The sequence below is a fragment of the Gymnogyps californianus genome, chromosome 2 (genome assembly GCF_018139145.2).
Source record: "Gymnogyps californianus isolate 813 chromosome 2, ASM1813914v2, whole genome shotgun sequence".
In the NCBI taxonomy this organism is placed as follows: domain Eukaryota; kingdom Metazoa; phylum Chordata; class Aves; order Accipitriformes; family Cathartidae; genus Gymnogyps; species Gymnogyps californianus.
In genome coordinates this window covers 126,209,321-126,227,501 of record NC_059472.1, presented here as the reverse complement: position 1 = coordinate 126,227,501, position 18,181 = coordinate 126,209,321, and the positions used below count along the sequence as shown (strand labels likewise).

Genomic DNA, 18,181 nt, shown 5'->3' with positions numbered 1-18,181 from the left:
AATTGTAAAAAGCCAAGGGTGTTAGGATCTAATATATTTGTGGGAATATTAAGTCTTATACATTAACACCTGTTGAACAATAAAAACTTGTTATTTTGATCTTCACAAAGAAGAAAAAAAACAACCAAACAAAAAGAAGCTGTAAACTTCTGAGCAATTCTGCAAATATCATGAAAATGTGGCTGCCAACGCTTTCAGTATTAATATGGGGAGTTAGGAATGAAGCTGAAAGGGAGCTTCTGAGGGAATTATTTCTTTGCAATTTAATTTGTTAGAAAATAATGTCTGAATGGCAAGTATCACCAATAAAGAAAAGCAAGGAGAAAAAATGGCTGCATACTACAAGTAATAAGTATTTTTTATCCCTTCATAATATTGTTTTGTACACTCTGAAGTTAATAATATTACTATTTGTTTATGGAAGAACAGAGTCGGAATATAAGGAGGTTATGTACTTTCACTTGCAGCATGTGCTGTGTACAGGCAAAAAGGAACGTTTGATACACTTCTTCATTCCAGGACAACTATTTAATATTTGGGTTTAAAAGATTAAGGTGCTTCAGAGACATGGGTTAAAATCCTCAAAAGATATATGAGCACTTCACAGTTCAATTAGTGGTTTTGGAAGATTAAAAAAAAACCACCAAGAACCTGCCTGTTTTTTACTAATGCCACAGAAAGATTCTCCTAAATAAAGCCTTAGTATTACCATACTGTGTACTCAGTACTATTGCTAAAATACAGACACTTCCATGGTAAAGACAGAGAGAGCATAAGGAACTCCACATAACAGTCTTCAGAAAAAGAGGGAGAGAAAGCCAAGGCCATTCCCATGAAGCATTAGATTAACTTCCACAAAATGAAATTAATAATTCTTTTCCTCAGTCCTTTTTTTTTTTTCCCCCTCCTTCTCTCCAGATAACACCTTCCGCACTCCCAAAGTGACTTTAGGCCAAAAAAACCCCAACAAACCCTTATTTTAATTTTTTATGCTTTTGATGTTACCAATATTTTATGCTACTCACAGTATTACTCTAGAGTCTTCACATTCCTTCTACCTTACATAGTGATAAGGGTAACAGAATCCCCATCCTGAAGACTGCCAACATAGCAGATATAATATTACTACATGGTGTTAAATAATTCCACAGGTATCATGATCTAATTAAACTAGTGATAGAAGAACAACTGATGAAACTGCAACATGACAAATATGCTATGGGTCTTTTTATACTCCAAAAGAGTTTTCTTCTAGAAAAATACAAAGTGTTAGGTGTGTCATATTTCTATGAGAAAAGTTCCAAGGCTCACCCAACTTCATATGCAAGGAAACCTGGATTCCTCAGAGGAAATGTGTGATTCATTGCTCAGTAATTTAACATTCAAATAAGACATTATCTAAATTGGGCTAAATCCTTCTTGTGCTAAGCCAGGCAGAAAGGGTGTTTTGCATTGTATCTTCTTGCTAGTATTTGTATGGGGTAAAAAATACAATGCAGAAGTAGATTTTCTTGAAACATAGTTCCAGTTATTAAGAACTTTATTTTTGTTTTTAAGTTGTGTAGCATGGAAACATTATTTTTAAAGTCTGGATTAAAAACAAAGTGGAAAATCAAAGTATCATGTAGATTCAAAAAGTTGAGAAATGCCGTGGTTTAACTTTGAAGTCTTTTCCCTGCTCAAAATCAAGCAGTTCTCAGACAAGCATTTCACCTAAGTTTTCCTCAGATAAGGACTATGAATTCTTTTCCTAGGGTCTCTTGAAGAAGAAGGAGGAAGAAATGAGAGGGTAGTAGTGCTGGGGAGAGTATTGGGTTTTTGCATATGTTTTTCACTTTGTCAGCTTGCAATGAAAGAACATTCTAACTTCTGCTGGGTAATTTACACCAACCTGCCGGTGTCTGGCAGAAGGAGCCCACCATCTGAGTAGGAAATATATGTACCAGGTGTTCAAGTGAATGTGCAATATAAATTCTATGGAAATTTATGGTAATTCCCTTTAATGACTTAAAGGAAGCAAAAAATATTTTATGTTCTGTCAGGTTTTCAACTACTTTGACATAAAAGACAAACAGTTCCCTCCCCTATCCCATAGTCTTCCCCACAGTTGTTCATTTACTCATTCCAATCATTTTCTACATTTGTATTTACCTCTGCAAGTTAATCCCATCCTACAACAATGAATTTTCAAGCCTGATTTTCCCACCAAATCATGAAAGAGCACTGACCTAGCCCCATCTGAATCCGACTATCCCCTCATTAGTCAGTCTCCTCATGCCACAGCATTGATCCCCTTTTATCCTGCATAAAAGTAAGTTTGTTCAGGGGTTCGTGCCACTGTTCACAGGGGGTTGTGAAGGGCATTTTACTAGCAGGGAGAGCACTTCTCCATGGGAACCAAGGCCTTCTAAAGTTTTCCATGAGATTAAACAGTATGAGCCTAACCTCACATATTGTTACAGTAAAATGGTCTAGTAGGAAGTTGCTGCTGACCTGATTACTGCCCTCAGTATGGATAATATCCTGCCTTTCCCGTAGGGCTGCTTTGGGTCACAGTGGGTGGTTTTTGACCTTACACAATGTCAAGAGAAAAGGAGCCTTAGGCACCTCACTTTGTACACAAAATAAACAAATCGAGCACATTTCAAAATCCATGCTGTGCTTTGTGCCCATATTCCTGTCTGCTTTGGTCTCAAGAATGTTGTGAAATGCTTTATTATCAAAGGAATATAAAGGATGAAGCAGATATAATTTGATTTTTTCCTCCCCTTGTCTTCAGAAACTGCACTATAAACTCACCAGTCCTGCCATTTTGTGTTTCCACATGCTGCCTCAGCCACCACATTTTAATGGCATCGCATCTATAGCAGGTGAACTGCAGAGCATGGAAAGCTCTGTCAGAACACATGAACCAGAAATTCTTTGGTTATCCACAAACAGTAAGTCATGGTGACAACTCTCTTTCTGTATAACTTTGGGGATCAGCTAAGGTTGATCACTCAAGCTTTCTATGATGCCACTTAATAAAATATCCACAGTTAGTTGGCAAAAGAAGAAAGTAATATTATGAAGATCATTCTCCAAATAAATTAAAAAAGAGTGGATACAGGAAGGGATATATGTTTTTACCAAAATATACCAGGGATATCTTAATAGCACTGAACAGTAACTATACCACTTCATATTCCCAGTGAAAAAAAAAATCCTTGCATAAAGATATGTTGTTTCAGTAATCCTATCAACAGCTAACATACTCCTAGAGATCTGTCAAAAGTAATAACACCTATTCTTGTTAGGTATTGGTTTACATCAGTCATAACGTAATATGAATACTGAAGTGTGAGAGGCTTTCTTGAGTGTATTGAATAGAACAATATAAAGATTTAAGAAAGGGAAAAAACCTTATATCATACTGTGTAAGAACAGGTTCTCTGGACTATAAAATTTGCAACATCAGCAAATAAAATTGAATTAGAAGAAACGCAACTCAGCTTTCCAGAGCCATTAAGGATTGGGAAGCTTTATTCCTACTGATGTTCACTTGAAAACATCATTAATATGACTTCTGATTTGACAAAATAAACACATACTGTTTGGAAAATTCCTTTCAAAAAGAAATTATTGCGGCTTTTCAGCAAAAAAACATCCACTATAATTTTCAAAGTTTAGAAACTAACTAGCTGTTGACTACCATACAGGACTGACTCTGAGCAAATAGGGAGATGGTGCACAAGTGCGCTCCCTATAAAGCACAGCACTGGAATTTTCTTCCAAACTATCCCAAGGGCTAACATATTTCTATGCAAACTAAGAATAAACTGTGCCATGATTTTTGTGTGTGTTCGTATATGTGCGTATGAATATATAATCTCTGTACTCAGAAGCAAACATTCAAATTTAACCTGACCCAGTAGTACTCTATTAACGTGGTCAATGGATTTTGTAGGATGAGCTGTGTGCGGTATCAATGGAATCACAAAGGAAGCAAATTACTTCCCCCACAACAGATCTACAGGTATATAACAGATTAAACTAACCTACAGTCCAAATTTTCAGCCTGTACCAAAAGACATAAAGTAATTTGTAACTATTTACACATACATCCAATGTCACAGAGATAAAATTAAGAGAGTCAATCTGTTGAAATAAACTCTTCTGGCTTGCAAAAAATAAAATGTTGGTAAAATTAAAACATTTCCGTGTTGAATAGTACTGAGATTTCTATGCCAGCTATAAACTTATTTAATTGTTCTTTCTTTAGCTATAGCATTGTTTGTTTCCACAATCTTTTAATTTGGAGTATTCATAAGACCAGAGAGGCTTGCCACTGTTCTTGAAACAATTTATTTCACAGTAGTAAGTCTTTAAATGCCAACGGTGCAATTCTGAATAAAATATATTTTTCAAAGCTTGGCAGTTCCAGGATCTTTTCTTTGGCTTTCTCAAGCATACTTCATCTGTTTGTGACAAGGGTGACTGACATCAAAAGAGTCAGTGATAAAATCAAATAAAATACAATGAATTATTATGGCAATTTTTTTTTTCTTAAATATTTCAAGATTTTAAAACATTGGGAATACTCTGATGTGTGGTACTTTTGATACTAGATTGCAATAACAATTCTAAATAGAGATCTATGTTTCCCTCAACATACAAAAATTACTTTTTAATTAATCATAATTTAATTTAATGATGAGATGTGATCTGTCTTAATACATCATTGAACAACATGGTATCCGTTGTTAATTACTGCATCCTGTAGCATCTGTTCTTCCCTCTGTCACCACTAACGACAGAAGAAAGGTCTAAAAACAAGATCCATGTATACTAGTAGCTTTGTTCCTAGATTTCCTTTTTTAGAGGACAAGAATTTTATTTTGATAATCTTTAACTAGATAGACTGTAACATGCATCAACAGCAGTTCTGACTATATGCTACAGGCAATTCGATGAAAAAATGAAAACACTAAAATAGGCTTCAACAGTTTGTTTTACATCTCAAAGCCTTTCTAAGAATAGAGATTTTACTGTATTTGTTTTGCTTCTGTCAAATAACATCAGCAACCTGACATTGAGTGGAGTTTTTGTGGCGTTTTTTTCTTTTTAAACACACAGCTATGAAGAAAAATCCAAGCCTTTGGCTGTATACATCTTGCTCCTGATGTAAATTAAGCAAGTAGGCCTCTGAATCTTTAAAACTGAAGTTTTCCCAGTGTATTTTTTACAGAACCTTAGAAAAATACAGGTGGAAAGAGATATCTGGAATTCACTTTACCCAGCCTCCTACTCAGAGCAGAACTAACTTCAAGGTTAGATCGGGTTGAGTTCTTAAAATCCCCAGAGAATAATTTCCACAGCCCCTCTGGGCAACTTACTCCAGTGCTTACCCATTTTTATAGTGAAGTTCTGAATGCGTTTTTCCATGTATCTGATCAGAATTTCCCTTGCTGCAACTTGTGACTACCCTCTCTTGCCCTTTCACTGTACACATCCATCTTCTTTCTAAAATCCCTCTAGGATTCAACAGGATCCCCCATTAGCCTTTCTTTCCTTCACAGTAAACAAAACCAGCTTTGTCAACTTCTCTTCATGAGTCATGTGCTCCAGCAATCAGACCATCTTAGTGATGCTCCTCCAGACTCACTCCCTTTTGTTGATGTCTCTCTTGTACTGGGGGCCCAAAACTGGGCACAGTACTCCACATACGATCTCAAAAGCGCAGAGTGGATGGTAGTCACTTCCCTCAAACTGCTACTTATCCTTTTGCAAATGCAGCCCAGTGTGCAGTTAAGCCTTCATCTCTACAAAAGCTCAAGAATCATGTTCAACTTGTTGCCCATGAGAACACCCAGGTCCTTTTTCACAAAGCTGCTCTCCAGCCAGTCAGTCCCCAGCCTGTACTTGTTTATGTTCCAGGTGCAGGACTTCACGTTTTTGCATCTGTTGAACTTCATGAGGTTACCGCTGGGGCACTCCTGCAGCTTATTGAGGTTCCCGTGAATGGTAGCTTTGTACTCCATCATACCAATGATTTCTCCATGTTTAGTGTCATCTGCAGATCTGGTAAGCACATGCTCCATCCTATCACCAGGGTCACTAATGAAGATGTTAAACAGCATTGGCCTCACTATCAGTCCTAACCAATTATCGGCCTGTTAGACTGTAAAAGGTTGTGATCATTACACTTTGAATCTGATAGTTTGGCCAGCTTCTAATCTACTTTGTATTCCACTCATCCAGCCTCCATCTCACCAATGTGGCTACAATGATCCTATGGGAGACCATGATGAAAGCCTTTCTTAAGTCAGAAAATTATATCCCCATGTTCACAGAGCCAGTCATTTACCATAGAAGGTAATCAGGTTGGTCTTACAAAGTCTGCACGTAAATCTGTGCTGGCTGTTCCCAATCACCTTCCTCTACTTCATATGCCTGCAAATGGCTTTCATAAAGACTTGCTCAATAAACTTCCTGGCCACTGATAATTGACTGACTGGCTTCTAGTTCTTGCCTTTTCTGAAGGTGGGAGTAACATTTACCTCTTTCCAGGCATCACTATTTTATATTCCTCCCATATAGATCCCTTTAAAATGTACTATGCTGCTTGCCACTGAAAACTTTCCCAGTATACAATTCCACAAGACAAACTCCTACAGGCTTGACCCTAATGCCCTATGGGTGTGAGGTCAGAGACTACTCCAAAAAGGTGAACTGCTTCTTTTAAAGACTTTTAATTTTTAATACATCACATAGCAAAGACACTTCAGAGTACCAGATATCACTACTGAGCTGAGGGACATCCCTGGTAGTATTTAAATTTGAACTTGACGACATTTGTCTACGGTCCTTGTCTCAACCGCCTTCGGTAAGAAGAATGCTGTCATTTTATCAGTAGAGTTTTGCTACTTCTTGTAGGAAAAGAGAAACATTAAAGATACTATTTTTTCAACAGCAAAAGGAGAAAAAGGCAGCACTGAAATTGGAATTTTACTGAGAATGACCAGCTATGCATATGCATCCATCTGTGTTTTACTATACAAAAGTTTTCTGACTAGTGACATGACTCTGAATCAAAAGTGAGGAAAATGGAGCTGCACAAAAAAGTGCAGCCAGAACTGTGGCCATGTAATCAGTGGTTTTCTTCAGTTTGATGATCAAATAAAAAACCATAATAAGAAAAAAAAAAAAAAACCAAACCCAAACAACACCCTAGGAAAAACTAGGACACATTATCAGAATAGTTAAAACTGAGGACCAAGAAAAAACAAAATTCTACTGTCTTTCCCCAGTGGAAAAAACATCTATTCATAATGCAAGCTGCCAAGGTTCAAACCTCTATTGAATTTGAGGACATGAATGGAAGTGGAAGGAGGAATTTTTTATCCATTTTTTAATAATATTGCTATTTCTATTGGGATGGAATGAGAATTACTCAAAGGTAGGGATGGGGTTCTCCTGGCAAAAAAGGGACAGATGAGTTGTTAAGTAGTTCCAAGAATAATTACAAATGGAACAGGCTCAAAAGAAGAAAATTAATAATACTCCATTTCTAAATAATCATTGACAAAATTGCTAACCAACTGCACTAAGAAATACCAAAGTGAGTCATTTTGACATTTCCAGTTTTACTTTCGCTGTACTTAGCTATGAATGAAATTGCTTAAAGCTTGCAAAATGTTTGATCACAAAATTATTGTTCATTAATTTCCTTTTTTCTTCTATAACGTTGTGGGATCCAGCACAGAAGGAGACTGTGTCTTGGTTTTGGTTCTAGTCTAATAGTCTTTATGCTGCTAAAGCCTGTAAAAAGAAACATTCAATATTACTTTTATAGTCAAAAGTCACACAGTCATGTTATATTCCACATAATAAGTTATATACCGTCCCCACTAGGGAGGCTTGCATTTAAAGACATATTACCCTGACATAAAGTGTCTAGAGAAGAATTCTAAGAGTTTTAATTTTGATTACAGAACAAAGAATTAGTTTAGTAAGTGAGTTGCTTTGCTTACAATTAGTGTATCCTTCCAGCTTTCTAATTTCATATATATGGAAAAACTTGGGGGGGAAATCTTGATTACATATATATATCTACAATGCTGTCTGCATAGGGACTCCAGCCAGGCTAACCTATAAGTATTAATGTGAGAAACAAAGGAAAGACATCATATAGATCAACTCACTCCCACAGTAGCAGTGTGAACTGTAGATTAGAATTGGTGCTTCCTTGATGATGTAAACTGAACTGGCATAAATGTGTGCTAACATTAATTAAGTTCCTCAATAGAATGGGGAACTTGCCTCCTTCTCTTGAAATCAACAGGAGTTTGTAATTAATTTCATTGGAGCTGGTCTTAAAACTCCGATCTTGAGATATATTTCCCCCTATTGTGAAACATGTCAGAAGATAAAAAATTAACTAAAGATTTCAGTGATATGATTATCAGGAAGACAGTATATTTCAAATCAGAGGAATAAAAAGCCATAAATAAGAAAAAGTCAGCATTACTGAAATGTATGTCACATTTGATGATATCTGCTTTATTTTTCTTCTACTCAGATGTAGCTCAAAAATTCTGCTTAAATTCTGTGATAATCTAAACATTAAAAAGTTAATGCTGCATTACAGGTACAAAATTATCCTTTTGCAGACTTATTGAGGAATACAGATCTATATTTGAAGTAAGAAAAATAACTGAATATGGGAAAAGCTAGCTCTCAGTAAATTAATACCGGGAAATGTTGATAAACTTAGTGTGTTGTCATGACTCATAGAAGATTTGTTGCCTACCAGATGCCAGGGCAGAAAAAAAAAAAAACCCATCATATTAAAAGAAGACAAGTTACTGAGAAGGTCTGGAAGGAAGCCATGGTCATCATAATCTATATTGGACCTAATGATATAAGCAGAACTAAATGGAGATCCTGCAAAACAGGTTTCAACAGTTTGTTAGCTGTACATGCAAGTAGAGATCAAATGCCAGCGCTCTCAGAAATGAGACTGGTGCCACACTCAGGGAGAAACAAAGAATGGCAGACCGACATCTTGGCACAGTTCAGAAACAACACAGATGGATGCAGACTGCTCCCAGAGTAACTGAATCTTATACAGCTAATTTAGTATTGATTATCGATATTCCTGCTACAGCATGAAACATTAAGACAACACTTGCCTAAAACAGTATTAATTTTAAAATGGAGACAAACCAGTTCAGATAAATAGGGTGTATGGCATGTTCTATCCTGAAGCCATACAGGAGGAAAAAAAAGGAAAAGAAAAGAAAAGAAAAAACAAAAGTGATTAAAAAGAGGCTATGTTGATGTTAAGTAGAGGTGCAAAGAGACCAAGATGACAGTTAGCTTTCCTGCTTTTCGCAAGTATATTTTAAGCCCAGATTTGAGGACTAAAAGGGCAGTTATTTTTCAACATAGAAGAAAAAGTGTTGTACATGTAGCAGCAACACAAAACCCTGAAGACGTGAGGCCATAAATGTCTAAAAAGGACAAGCAAACTGTGAGAACAACGTTTGGAACATACAGAGTAAGAACTGAGTATGGAAGAAGATTAAATGCAGCAAGCAGGCATACAATGGGTGAAGATTTTCACCCTCTAACCTGCATATAACAGCAGCCTTTGTGTGCTGTTGAAGACACCTTTAAGTACCTCAGCCCCCACTGCCTTAGCATAGCAATCAGAAACCCTGTCCAGGTTTGCTAGAAGGCAGCAAAGGACCCACTTCTGAACTTGTTTCAGCTGTCCGACACTGTTGTAGAATGTCTCATTGACAAACATCCATGTCCTTTGGATGGAGGCAACTTGCTAAGCAACTTGCTTTGGAGATGGTACCCAAAAGGAGGGCACTCTATACAGCTGGGGATATTAAAAGAGAACCTGTGCAGTCTTATATTCAGGCAGAAAACTAGAACAAACCCAATTCTTTGTAACTTTTTCAACCTGCAGTTAGAGGCTTGTTTAAACCCTGGGCAGATGTTCTTGATGGTTGAGACTCTACATATACCTCAGACAGTTTGATTCATAATAAACTGCCACAGTAGGTTTTATTCAGTTGTCACCTAAGATGGTAGAAAAGAAAGGACTTTGCCAGTTGATACCAAAACCATACTTCAACAAAGGACATAAGCACATTCTTAAGCGCACTTGATGAGCAATAAGGAACTTCAAAAATATTTGAAGCATATTTAGCCATAAATTTCTACTTATCCCCCAGCTTCTGAAGAATTAATCATAATTAATAAGCATAGCTTTCTAGGCTCCTATTTTTTTTTTTCATTCCGTCATGCTATTCAGTGGACCAATTACCAGACACATTACATGAAAAATTGTTTAACTACTATGAATTTCTCCTCCTCAAAACCAAAAGAATGTTTTGGGGATTGCTAAAATATATGTTACCTTTGTAACCGCATGGCATTATTGAAATTATTCCAGGTGCACTCATTAAACTCCCTTCCCAGCCTCCCCACAACTTGTTACAATGTTAGGGTTTACCTATGATTGGTCTGTATTAAAATTTAATAATGTCCCTTTGTATTTATTTGTAATAGGTAGCAGTCAGCTAACTATAGCAAGTCTACAACAGATATTTGCACACATGTAAAGAGTTTGTCCACAATTACCATCCATCCATCATTTTTTGTATAGTCACAAAGCCAAGTAGATCCTACCGTGCCTATTAGGTGAAATATGAACATCATGCCTGTGGCTGGTGTGAGCTGGCTCTTTCTCAAGCTTAATTCATTCAATGATGCACAAGTTACCTTGTGATAAAACTTTGGGCTGAACTCTGATGTCATATATGGTGGACATTACATTTCTGAATATAATAAAAAAAAAATTCTGCAAACACAAGTAGTGTTTCAAAAGCATATCTTGCTTGCAAAAGTGCTCTTAAAAGCAGAAACCATGTTAATAGTTCACTAACTGGAATACGAACATGATGAAAAATGACAAGTGCTTTCGAATAAGAAGGAAGATTTACATCTGGGAGTAGTGGAAGTGACAACACACTGCCCTCAGCCAGTCCTACTTGTCCAGAGATCTCCAGCTTTGCATTTGGGAGGTATTACAGAATACCCAGAAGGAACCTGCTGCGCTTCTTTACAAAATACTGGCATCTATGACCCAAAAACTAGAGGCTTAAAACCAGAGGATAACTCATATTGGATTTACTGTTAACTGGCCACAAGACTCTGCATCAGAACATGACTTTAAAAAAAAAAAAAAGTTTGCAAGAGACATGACTTCCAGAGACATCTCAAGCTGATCTGACAATACTTGTTTCCCAGGAAACTAGAAGAAAATCCCTTCCTCTGAAGGAGAATATACTTTGTCTGAAGATTTCCTCCATTCCTCAATGCCCTATCCAATCCTCTTTCCCTGAAAGGAGGACGAATGCAATGAAAAGAGCAGGTGACACCACTTCCCTGAAAGCTGTAGCTCAGTAGTTTACCACCTTAAAGTAAGATTCTGTCTACCCCAAAGATGCCAGTTTTCATGATCAAAAAACGTGACAGCAGATGTGTAAATCGTAGCAGCAGCACTGAACTAGAAAAGAACTGGCAACAGAAAAGTGCAAAGAAGGAAAGTCTGCAAGTGGTTTAGGTGAATCTTCTGGATTTCCTACCTGCAGGACTGTAAAGTGTCAGGATTTAGATGAAAAAAAAAAAAATTGTAAAGGATTAAATATTTTCTCTGACCAGTGTGCAAAAATTTACTGTGTAGATATGGTATTGTTATCTCAAGAATTGTTGTGGGCAACTACATTGAACCACCAAATGTGGCTGAAAAATAATAAAATGTGTGAAACAAATTTTGCTCATAGTTTAGTGTATATTTCAGTACAACTGTAACAATCAAATTGTTATTAATTCTTAAGTAATATTGAGCGCTGAATTAAGAGATTTGCTTTTTGTAATTAGCAAGGGATTAAAAAAAAAAGGATGTTTAATTCTGATCTTTTCCCTTTCTTTCTTCCATGCATTCACTGTCCTTGTTCACAGTACAATAAAATATTACTAAGATGATATTTCACTGAAAAAAAGTTGTAGGTAGGTTTAGTCTAAAAGAAAGTAAATGAAACTTGCTAAACTGGATAGTCTTTTGTCCAGGTTATGAATTCACAGAGCTAGAAAAAGAAACTACTGTGAAATGCCTCACTGGCTCCTATGTTTCAAAAGAATAATGTTTCAGAAATCAATTTTTAAAGTGAAAGGAGTTCTATGAATTTTGTGGCATTTCTCGTCTCCTTCATTGTTTTTCCACTTGTTATCTAATGTATTGCAGAAAGTATTGCAGAGGAAAGCAGTTTTAGTTTTTGTCCTAACCATGTTTCATTCACTCATGATGATTCAGTAATTTACACAAAAGGAAGCACAGGGGAAATTCTGGTTTACATAAAATCTTAGAAATACCAGCTTTCTCACTGGTACTGCTATACATTTGCATCCACAGTTATTTTTCCATTCTGTCAGTATAAACGTGAGTTTTACTCCTGTTGGTCAGAATAAATGATTTCCCACAAGAGGTCACCTCTTCCCACAGCGTCCAGGCTGGTTTTGGGAGAAGTGGTGCAATGTTGGCAGACCAGATAGGAAACGTATTTTGCCCTCTTTTAATCCCAGAACTTACTCAAAATCTCCACTGACTTGCTTGTCAGATTGCTACTGCATGTACGAGAGCAGAAAGGCAAAAAAATCACCAGCAAGAAGAATGTATTCTAGGGTGTAATGAGGAAAGTGTGAGAAGTCTTTTTAAGTGACTTAAAAGGCAATTATTAGGAGGAAGGAACACAGAAAATTGTGTTACTCCCAAGCACATACAGTTCAGTAACAGAAGTGCTGATATCTCACTATGCCCTGTTAAGTCATCACAAATCACTGTATCAAGTAATGACACAAGAAACAATGGGTTCACATCATTTTTGTGACTCTGCACAGTGTGCTGTTCTGAGGCTGCTCTGCCCCAGGAAGGAACCAAGTAGGTGTCATACGGTAAAGCTGCCAAGCTGACAGATAAGCAACTAGCAAAACTTTTTAGAGTAAATCCAGTGAGTTGTTCAAATTCAGTAACTATACCAATACAGCAGCAAAGAAGGGCTGCTTTTAACCCCACATTGCACATTATTTATTAATTGTATATTTGCAGAGGCTAATAGGCTTTGCGCTTAAGCAACTTACCTTATGAAATTACACAGAGATATTCAAGTATAGTAACATGCTCTGTTATTTATGTCCAGCAGCTAAAAGCTACTTCACACAGTTTGAAGATGATGACTATAGTGTGACAGCTTTAATTACACAGTCAAATGCTAATACAGCTGAACCCTACCTCTGTTCAGCAGTCCATTGCAAATTATTTGGGAACAAGACGTGGGCTGTTGCTTCATATAAATCAGTCCTCCATTTCTGTTACCCTCGTGATATAAAACACACAAACCCATCCTGCTTTGTGGGAATAATTCAGAGATCAAACAAAACAAGGAGAAGTCACAAGTCCAATATTTTTCCCAAATACGTTCCACATACGTTAGTTCCAAGCAAGCACGCAACTTTGCAGAGGCATATACTACCCATAGTACAGTCCATGAATTGCTGTATTTGGAAATGGGGTTTTCTTGTGCATAGTGTATGCACTTCACTCATTCAACATGAGATATAATGAAGAACTACTGATGATGAAGCCTTAGAAGACAATCTCATAAAGCAGAGCCTTTACTTAGTTTTAATTTACAGCAGAATTTAGTCTCAAGAATGATTAGACCATTAACCTGGACATCAAGCATAACAGCTGTCTTCTGTGACAATCAGACTTCTACACAAGACATACCATTCTCATAAATAAAGCAACCTACTGACATACATTAAATAAACTGTACTGTGCATGTTTAACAGTTACTTCAGTTACATCAGTGACCTTCAAAAAGCATCATTTGTGTGCACACGATAAACTCAAAGGGTCAAGTCATAATTTTTTTTAGTCATGGTCATATGTCACTTGAGCTTGCTGGGGTCTCATCAACAAAACAATTATTCGTCCAAAAAACACTGCCCATATTTCAGATACACTAGTTTTGACAAAACCTATTATTGTGGAAGGTCTGTCAGGTTCTGATTTCTACTTGACTTAGAAAAGGGATTGCAAACAGGGTCTCTGTTCAAAGTGTGGGGAGGGTGGTTACTCAAACATTCAGTTCTAATTCAGTTCTAACTTTTAGCAAGAAATATTTAATATTGGTCTCTCTTTCATTCATAATGTTCAGTTTTAAAAAACTGAAATCTCAGAGTTTGGTGACATGGGAAAATCACTTCCTTATGATCTTCCTTACGTTATTCTCTCAGTGGAGTGCTACTTTTGATGATACTCAAAGATCGGCCAGATTTGAAAAACCTCAAGTTTCAGGCAACCCCCCAAAATAACTGCACTTTGAAACAAAGAGCTACATTGTCAATCAGCTATTTTCTGACTACAAATGGATGCAGCTACACATGACGTAGGGATAGTTTTAAGGAGGAAATAAGAAACATGCTGCTGTACTACTACTATGATCCTCTCCAGAATATAAATGTTGAAGCATGATTGAAGCCCTTTGACACTAATTTCAGCATTGCTTAATTGCTAATTCTTTCATTACCATGGATTAAAGCAGAAAAATGAACTGCAGAAAAACACTTTTTATGATTAGCAAAATGGTTGTGCTAATAATAACGACAACAAAATTTTACCTTAACTGAAGATAGCAATAACATTACACTGTGTTTATTTGGTTTTAGAAACAATGCATTTGTGGATAACCATATTGCACTTTTAATCAATTAGGAAATCAATCTTTCTTTATGCATTTTCATAGCTCCTACAAATGGTAGTGTAAGGAGCCTTCCTTACATTAAGCCTAAACTCCTTCCTAAGCCTGAACTATGAACAGTGCCAAAAGTTATAGTCCTGCCACTTAAGGACAAAATTATTTATGTTGTTCAGTGTTGGGGGGGGGTGGTGGTGGTGTTTGTTTGTTTTATTGTTTTGTTTTAAGGAAATGAGCTACACCTCGTACATAGCAAAGCACTCACATCCAACACACTTCAGCAACATACCCACATTATTCCCAACTCTTAAAGCCAGGACAAAGCACAGATTATTAAAATACCTCTTAAGTCCCATTTAAGGATTAGTGTTTTGCATATCCTTCTGCAGGTGGGGCAGGAAACAACTCATGGCACAAAATATTAAACAATGTGTGTGGTCTGAAGAAAGAAAGTCTGAAAGTCCAAAGTACATGATATTAAGACCATCGTTTCTGTGACATGGTGCATAGAAGCAGATAGAACAATACAGTACAACTCTACCCATAGTACAGCAAAGTTGAGTACTGCTTGCTATGAAATTGTGAAAATTATAATATAGTAATCTGTTTTTTCTTGTCAGGGACCATCGCTTGCCTCTATTATCTGATCTACTTTTGTACATAAAGCCACAAATATGTTTTTCTGAGGTATACAATTCACTCTGATGATAGGAAAACATGCCACCTAGTACAAAATGCTTTTCCCAAAGCTGTCAATGAAATCTATTAAAATCAAAATAACCTTTGTTCCATCTCTGTTTGACTTCAGTCATGATCTTTAAACAGACTTATGCTAGCTATGGGTTGAATCCTGAATAAGCAAACTAAAGTGAAATGAGTTTGAGAATGTATTTGTTCTGTGTAATGTATTTGTTTCAATTTATTTTGCAACCGCCTTACATGCATTAAAAGCTAACATACCCCTAACAAGTATAACCTTTCTAGTAGACTGTGAAATATGGAATATCACTGATTATGCTGAAAACCATCAAAATGCAAATGGAATGAGAAAGAACCTGAATCAACATCATCATGTAAACAAAATATAAAATGAAAACACTTGTAACAACACAGACGGTATACCTTTAGCTGTTTACCAGATGCTTATGCTAGGGATGACCCCAAGCACTCTGAAGTCACCAAGAGCATTTGCCTTAATTTCAAACAATTTTTTGGCTGAATAAAAAAAATGCTTAGATTCATATATATTGACATTACTGCACATTGCTGCAATTCTCAGATCAAAACATGGCAAAAGTTATATATATTTTATTGCTTACCATTATCACTTTTGAGATTTCCATTGCTGAGCTGTTTCAACCTCTTCTGATGGGATTTGCCATTGTAGTGGATTTGTGCCTGAGCAGCAGAGTTCAGCTGAATGTTACAAACATTACATAAAGTGAAATTGGTGTGTTTCTTTTCTCTCTCCTTCTTTTCTTCAGTGGCATCAGGTGCTAATTCTTTCTCATCTTCCCTGTCCAGGACGGATGTGAAATCTGAATTGTATGTGTGGTTATCAACTGGTAAATCAGGGCTCCAGGGCTTCTTCATATTTTCTGGGCGGGGGGGAAAACATGAGGGAAAATGGATGAGTAACACAAAACAATATACACAAGATTTCTACATCTGTAAACCAGTAAAAGGCAGATAATCATTCTTTGCATTTTCATATTTTAACACTACATTTCCGCTCATATATTTTGCTTTCTGTTCATGTTTTTTAATTCTGCTATGTAACTTGAGTAACTTCACAGCCACTCAGGTGAATGTCTTTAAATGTTCAGGGGTACTATTAAATCTATCACTGAAGCCAACCTGTCACAGGGATTTTTTTTTTTTTAACTATTTCTATCTTACCCCTTGGTTAGTTTAATTATTTAAGAATTATCCTATGAAAAGCAACCTTACAAATGCCAAGTTAGAAATCTCAGCAAAGTCTAGATGAAACTCATGACATCTTAACTGTCATCTTCAGTGGGAAACTGTATTGGGTGCAGGTTCCCAGGTGTTGGCAGTGGGGGCTGGAGGCTGGCATCTCTGAGACAAGGCCAAGGGCTGTCCCATGCTGGGGACGGCCAGTTACAGGCAGCTCCAAAACTGACCCACCAGTGCCCAAAGCTGAGCCCATCAGCCACAGGTGTGGCACCTCTGTGATAACATATTTAAGAAAGGGTAAAAACACTGGGCAGCAGCTGAAAAAAATGTGAGGGAAACAGCCCTGTAGATAGTGGAAAAGAAGGGGGGGGAGGTGCTACAGGCACTGGAGCAGAGATTCTCCTGCAGCTTATGGTGAAGACCATGGTGACACAGGTTGTCTCCCTGCAGCCCATGGAGGACCACGGTGGAGCAGATAACCACCCTGCAGCCCATGGAGGACCCCATGCCAGAGCAGGTGAACATGCCCTGAAGGAAGCTGCAGCCCATGGAGAGCCCATGCAGAAGCAGGCTGCTCGCAGGGTCTGTGGTCCGTGGAGAGGACCCCACGCAGAAGCAGGTTTTATGGCAAGACCTGTGACCCTACAGGGGACCCACACTGGAGCAGTCCTTTCCTGAAGGACTGTACCCCATGGAAAGGATCCATGCTGGAGCAGTTTTTCAAGAATTGCAGCCCATGGGAGGGACCCTCACTGGAGCAGTTCATGAAGGACTGTATCCCGTGGGAGGGACCCCACGCTGGAGCAGGGGAACAGCGTGAGGAGGAAGGTGCAGAAGAGATGAAGTGATATGGACTGACCACAACCCCCAATCCCCATCCCCCTGCACCACTCGGGGGTGGGGAGTAGTGTAAAAGAGTCGGGAGTGAAGTTAAGCCCGGGAAGAACGGGGGGGCAGAGGGGCAAAGCCTTTTAGTGTTTCGTCTTTGTTTCTCACCGTCCTACTCTATTTTAATTGGCAATAAATTAAATTAATTTTCCCCAAGTTGAATCTCTTTTGCCCATGACAGTAACCTGTAAGTGCTCTACCTGTCTTTATCTCAACCCACACACTTTTCCATCTTATTTCCCCCTCCCTGCCCTGGTGTGGAAAAGGTGTGAGACAGTAGCTGGGTGGGGGTCTGGCAGCCAGCCGAGGTCAATCCACCACAGAAATACAAGTAGTTATTACAGCAGAAATATTTTATAATCCTCTTTAGGATTAAATCTGTAAGTATCACATTTTGATTTTTTTTATACAACTATACAATAAATAGGTCAGTTAAATTCTACATGGACGACAACCTATTGTTACGTTCCAGTACACACATGCCTACGTTCAAATACTGCACTTGACTAATCGCTACAAATTCATAGCTGTTTTAGCACGTAGAAATGCAAGATGTG

At 37.6% G+C, this 18,181-nt stretch overlaps 1 protein-coding gene across 1 annotated transcript in view; it reads right to left on the bottom strand.

The window, feature by feature from the left end:
- The window catches only part of ZNF385D (zinc finger protein 385D), a 412,620-nt gene that overhangs the window by 340,378 nt on the left and 54,061 nt on the right, over positions 1–18,181 (bottom strand). Inside the window, exon 2 of the mRNA XM_050891944.1 lies at positions 16,139–16,417. Within this exon, the coding sequence (XP_050747901.1) occupies positions 16,139–16,412 (274 nt within the window). The 5' untranslated portion in view covers positions 16,413–16,417. The remainder of the gene's footprint in view (positions 1–16,138; positions 16,418–18,181) is intronic.